The following is a 6,244-nucleotide window of genomic DNA, read 5'->3' as shown; positions in this document are numbered from 1 at the left end:
GAAATCAATCTCAACTCTTCATTGAAAACAATTCACAGTTAGTACCATACTGGAACATGGATTTTTCACATGTATATGTGACCACATGGATCTTAAAAATCAACAACGAGATGAATCATGGTTACGGGAAAAATTCAATAGTTGGATGAATGATGTGAGAAGAGTGAATGGCCAAAACAAAGAGTAATGACGCGAAATAGTATTACCGTACAAGGTTGTGCTAGAAAACCTGTTCGGCTCTTGAAAATTAATGTGTCCTTATAACAAAACATCAATAAACACACATTAAAAGTAGTACGAGGAAAGCAAAAGGATTCTGAAATAGACCTTGATGGACCCGGAGAGAGGTGTGCTGGTTTCTCATTCTATCTCTCGTCGTCGTCTTATTTTTCTTTTTTGTGATTGAGATTTACTGATTTTTTGTGGTCATGGATGACGTTATGTACCATCCAGAAACGGGGGATGGATGGGCCAGCAGACCAACCAGCTGGAACAAGCTAGGGAGCGGGGAGACTGGAGGAGGGGATTTTGATCAGACAAGTAAAGGCAAAACGCCAAAACCACCCGTCCACCCCATATATCTGCTCGCTGGAGTGGCGCTGGATGCCCGGGCTCACACATCGCGTCCCGTCTTCCACAGACTGCTACATTGGATTGACTATCGCCCTTCAGTCTTCCAAATTTGTTCACTACTCGCCCCCATCCACCTGCGGCAAGCGCCGATATTGGCGGACGCGGCGGCCATGGCCGTGGCGCCGGACCAGAAGCAGCGACCTGCAGGGTCCTCCTCGGCATCTCCTCACCTCCGCGTCCACGACACCATCCTCGTGGCGCCGTCCCCGTCGCCGCCGGAGACCTCGCTCCCGCTCACCTTCTTCGACATCATCTGGCTCAACTCCCCGCCCGTCGAGCGCCTCCTCTTCTACCGCCTCGCCCCCGATGCTGACGTCGCCACCATCATCTCCAACCTCAAGGACTCCTTGCACAAGGCCTTCCGAGTCTTCTACCCGCTCGCCGGCCGCCTTCGCCTCACTCCCGGCACATCGGACCGCTACGAGCTGTACTACAGCCCGGGTGACGCCGTCACCTTCACCGTCGCTGAGTGTGACGACGGCGATGCGGACATCGATGGCCTCGCCGCTGGCGACCCCCGAGAGGTAGCGAAGATCGGGACGCTGGTGCCGCCGTTGGCGGAGGGCGGCGGGCTGTTCGCCTTGCAGGCCACGCTGTTGTCCGCGCGCCGCGGCCTCGCCATCGGTGTGACCGTGCACCACGCCGCCTGCGACGGCTCGAACTCAACGCACTTCCTGCACACCTGGGCAGCCGCCTGCAGCGGCACCGAAGCTCCGCCCCCACCTGTCATCGACCGGACTCTCCTCGCGGACCCGAGGGGCCTCTACAACGTCTTTTATCAAGAGGCACCGAGCACTGATGAGATGGAGTTCGCCAAAATGTCCGCTGACCAGCTCTTCGCCACGTTCACTCTGTCCAAGGACGACCTGCAGCGCATCAAGGAGGTCGTGGCCGACGAGGCCGCGAGGCGCGGCGTTGCGCCGCCACGGTGCTCCTCTCTGGTTGCCACCTTCGGCTTCGTCTGGTCATGCTACCAGCGAGCCAAAGAGAGCTGCGGCTCCGGCGAGGGCCCAATGACCTGCATCCTCTTCCCTGTCAACCACCGCTCGCGGATGAAGCCTCCGCTCCCGGAAAGGTACCTCGGCAACTGCGTCGGCCCAGCATTCGGGATGGCACCCAAGAGCGAGCTGGCGGTGGCAGGCGTAGGAGGCCTCTTCACAGCGTGCGCCGCGGTCGCCTCCGCCATTGACGAAGCTGTGCGCGACATCGGGACATCCAGCATGGACGCCTGGTTGGACCGCATCAAGGAGGCAAGCGCAAATGGCATACTGTCCGTGGCTGGCTCACCGAGGTTCCGTGTCTACGAGCTGGACTTCGGTTTTGGCCGGCCACTGAAGGTGGACATCGTGTCCGTGGCGAGGACCGGTGCAGTGGCGGTGGCGGAGAGCCGGAGCTGCATCGGCGGGATGGAGGTCGGCGTGTCCTTGCAGCCGGCCGGCATGGATAGGTACCGGAAGTGCTTCACGGATGGTATCGCGTGGCTCCACCAGCGAAGCTGAGATGAGATATGTGGTGGACGAGGGAGACGAAGACAAACCTGCACGAACGGTCTACTACAAGATCATTGTTACAGCGAGCCGAGTCACAAGTGTAAGCTATTACTACTAGATAACTCGCTACCACAACTCTTACTGATAGCTTTGTCGATTCCTCTCTATTGAAACGGTCCAAAAGGAAATAGGCAGCACAAAGGAATATGATTGCTAGTATTGAAAGCAATGTTGCATTTACGGTCCAAAAGGAAATAGGCAGCACAAAGGAATATGATTGCTAGTATTGAAAGCAATGTTGCATTTGCAAACTAGGAGTAGGTCATATGACCTTAATTCCTTAAACGAGGCCGACAACAATAATCACCACATGAACCTTTTAGTTAACTAGCAAAATGTCCGTCTGTTGCTACGGTAAAAAATCAATTATGTTTTTCAAATTAATGATATTTTTTATTTTCATCACTAAATTTTTATTCCCTTATTGGATGTCTACGCATTTAATAGAAAACCAAAAGAATTTTGACTTAATTATTTCCTTGAATTCAAATACCCATTAAATCAAGCAAGAGAGTTAAATCAACCTCCGATAGCCACCGACGGGGGTAAAGGTCAGTGACCCTCGGGAATCCGGTGGGGCGTTTTATCCCAGTTGCAACTACCAACCAGAACTAAAGGGAGCCTTTGGGTCTGATTGGTTCCCCGCACCATCCCGGAACCGAGTTCCCCACGTGCGACCTAGCGATGATTAGTTTCCTGGGCCACCTCCTAGGCCTGGTCCACAGGATGCAAAACGTCCCCCGAGACTGGCTCCCATCATGCGGCCAAATCAAGCGTATCCCCGGAGCCAGGCTCCCTGGGTGCTGCGGCGCATGCGAGGTTGAGCGTGCGGAGGGCGAAAATGGATCCCCGCGTGCAGGCGGGAAGATCCTAGGGTTACGACCCTCTTTTCACACCATCCCCCGGCCATAAATGGTTACCGCTCCCCTTCCCCCTCCCTCTCGTGCACTTGTCTTCTTCCACCGGTGGCTCGCAGGTGAGGGTTCACACCTTCATCTCCCCTTTCCTTGTGATTTTTGGATCTGCGAAGTTCTGATCTACCACCTTCTCGGGTGTTCTTTGGTTCGCAGGGTGGAGTTCTTCACGAATCTGCTGGGCAAGGCAAGTTTTTTGTGCACTTGTGTTAGGATTTTGTCAAGTTCGTAACCCTAGTTTTTTTGTTTTTTGCACTTGATCTTTGCTATTCCCTTGGTTCATAACACCAGATGTTGTTCTTTTGGGCAGGTTTGCAGATCTGAGTCCCCCTCCTCTGGACTGTGACGGATCCACCTCGGATTGGCCTGATTAAAGCACGGTTAAGTCTCCTAACATGCAACACTCATGCCTCAGTCAAGCTAACACGAAGTGTCGTCGGATTTCATCCGATTTGACCACTTAACAGGACTGAATTAGCAAACTCACACGAAGGTGAGCAGTTACAGAGAATACAATAGGTCCACCACAAGATTAACAAGTTGAGACACACTTGGTTGCAAAACAAAGCTTAACAAGTTCTGAAGAAAACAACAGAAGGTAAAATAAGTGGAAGCTAAGCGTAAGGGTCGGACGTCCTTGGTGAGGCCAGCCAAGACATCAGTGATCCCTTTCCTCGCCGTCCGAGGAGGGATCCCACTCAACCGTCCAACCCGGAGGGAGCTGGGGCGGCCAAGTACCAACAGGGACAAGCTCAGGAGCGGCGACTTCACCTGAAAAGAAAGCCACAACAAGGCTGAGCTGCTAAGCTCAATAAGACTTAACCGACCGGTGGTAAACTACTCCACCACTTCTAGACATGCAAGGCTTTTTGGCTGAGGTGTTTGTTTGCCAAAAGCACTATGTAGATCCTTATTTTCAAAATTTTAGCTCAGATTCTAAGTTCATTGACCGGTCTAAGTTGGTAACTTACTCTAAGCAAACATAGATCCAACCAAAGGGTATATAAACATCATCAAGACCATGTCATCAACATATTCCTTTATTACTCAGTGTAGCATAGCGATCAAGCAGTCTCAAACTGTGAGAGGCAGATGAATCGATTCGAGTTCTTTAACCATGCATGGTGAACCTAACCTCACGACATCCACGCACCACCGAGGGTCGCTTCCTGTGTCGGCCTTCCCCATCAATTCCCTAACCCGTGTCGGGCCCATTTCCTTTGGTGCAAGGTTCCACAGACCCGGCCTTTGCCATTCTGTGACCACACTTGCCACCACGTGCGGCCGCAGGGGAACTCCGTTCCAAGGACAATGGGGCGACCGCTCACGTTTAGGTTCAATCAGGTACTAGGGTTCCCCATCCCATACTGAGTATGAGGTTAGTAATTTCAAACACTTGATCACGAACACCACCACTGGCGAACCTTAACAGATTCCATAGACGGACGGGGCGATCAGCCGACCACCAAAAGTTAACCAGAACCCAGCCCCGTCCATCCTCCTTATAGTTGTAACAGAAGGAGAAACAACCAACTCCTATAACTCGCGAGTGACAGGAAATCACTCGACTTTTACCGCTTCCTATTTAAGCATAGCAACTACTCGGTCCAACAAACTAGTGTTCTGATCAAGAAACTATGCCATGCATCTACGGTTGCAAACAACTCCTATACGTAAATGCACAACATGATGAAGAAGGCATGTGCAAGTTTTAGGAATTTGGGGTTCATGCTCCGGGGCTTGCCTTCAAGCGAGGAGGAAGGGAACTGGTCTTCTGCTGGGGCGGCTTCGGCTTCTGGGAGTGGTAGCTCGGCTACAGCTCCGTCTTCTGGCGCCGGGTACAGCTCGTAGACGCCGTCAGCGAGATGCAACTCTACACGAACGCAAAACAGGAGTTAGTGTTTTAGATGGTTAAATCAACAACACTTGCAGTTAAGCTCGGACACTGGTAGTAAGGCTACAGAAAAGGTGGGGAAGTGTACTTGGGTTGGTGGAGAGCAAGATAAAAGGGTCGGATGGGAAGAAACTTATGATCTGACCCTTAGACTAGAGGAATAGATGTACTGGGGGTCCTCAGACTTAGCGCGAGAAGTCCCTGATTTATACACATATACCCTCGGGTCAAGGAAAAGGATACAGCCGAGTCCTCGGGCGAGGCGGAAAAGGGTCGGCGAAACAGACAGGATCGGGCGAGACGGAGAAAGGGGTCGGACGAACAGACAGGGTCGGGCGAGGTAGAAAAAGGGGTCGGGCGGACAGACAGGGTCGGGCGAGGCGGAAAAAGGGGTCGGGCGGACAGACAGGGTCAGGCGAGGCGGAAAAAGGGGTCGGCTGCTTACCTTCGGTTTATAGGTGAAGCTTGGGGTCGGGAAGGAGCAGACTGGGGCGGAAGGACTGAAGCACTAAGACTTGGGCAGCGGCGATGTCCAGCCGTGCTCCGGCGGCGGCGGTGCTTCTTGTGGACAACAAGCAAGCTCTAGCACAGCGCGGAGGAGCAAGCGGCTGGGTGGATTGGGAAAGGCGGGTGTTGAGCGGAGAGAAGAGTTCCTCAGGAACTTAGGTGGTAGCGCTTGAGCACGAAACAGAGGAACAGCGGTAAGGCAGCGATGGCGAAGGGAACTCCGGTAGGACTCTAGCATTCCCTTTTATAGCTGCGCGGAAGAGAGAGGGTTGGAGCAGCACGAAGATCGAGAAGAAAAGAGATGGAGTGCGCTGCCATGGCGGCGATTGAGCAGCGATGGGCGGCAGAACAGGACTTTGGAGAGGCTGCCTTCGGCCATTGGGCACTGGAGACAGGGTGGCGCAGGCGCGGTTTTGCCGGTGGATGTGGTTTGGCGGAGGCGGGCGTCGTCGTGCGGCGGATCTGATGGGTGTGACAGGGGGAATGGCGCTAGAAGCGAGGTTGCACAGGTGAGAAGACAGGCGGGCTGCGGCTGCGCGGGCGAGCGCGAAGCAGCGGTTTGTCGGGGCGGAGTTCTGGCAAGGCAGAAAAGGAGCTGTCGCGGTCGAGGTCGGGGTTGGCGAAGGAGGAATCGTCGCGTAGCGCATCTGGGGCGGCGCGACTGTGGAGAGGCGGCGGAGAAGCCGGGAGGCATCGAGCCTTGCAGCCGGGGATCCGGCAAGGTGATGATGGGCGCGAGCTACGAG

At 54.0% G+C, this 6,244-nt stretch overlaps 1 protein-coding gene across 3 annotated transcripts; it reads left to right on the top strand.

Moving 5' to 3' along the window:
* The first annotated feature begins 587 nt into the window (after positions 1–587).
* On the top strand, positions 588–4,040 carry LOC101755849 (malonyl-CoA:anthocyanidin 5-O-glucoside-6''-O-malonyltransferase). 3 transcript variants are annotated; one of them, XM_022826768.1, is made up of 4 exons: positions 588–2,223; positions 3,254–3,284; positions 3,408–3,590; positions 3,693–3,984. In XM_022826768.1, exon 1 carries the CDS (start codon positions 744–746, stop codon positions 2,130–2,132), a length of 1,389 nt encoding a protein of 462 aa, XP_022682503.1. In that variant the 5' UTR covers positions 588–743; the 3' UTR covers positions 2,133–2,223; positions 3,254–3,284; positions 3,408–3,590; positions 3,693–3,984. The 3 variants fall into 3 exon arrangements, with proteins under 3 accessions (XP_022682503.1, XP_004969567.1, XP_022682502.1); XM_004969510.4 differs by having other exon boundaries at positions 3,408–4,040; XM_022826767.1 differs by having other exon boundaries at positions 3,254–3,321; positions 3,408–4,040.
* Positions 4,041–6,244: the final 2,204 nt, after the last annotated feature.

The sequence above is a fragment of the Setaria italica genome, chromosome V, assembly GCF_000263155.2.
Source record: "Setaria italica strain Yugu1 chromosome V, Setaria_italica_v2.0, whole genome shotgun sequence".
Lineage (NCBI taxonomy): Eukaryota > Viridiplantae > Streptophyta > Magnoliopsida > Poales > Poaceae > Setaria > Setaria italica.
This window is presented reverse-complemented; position numbering and strand designations above follow the sequence as displayed.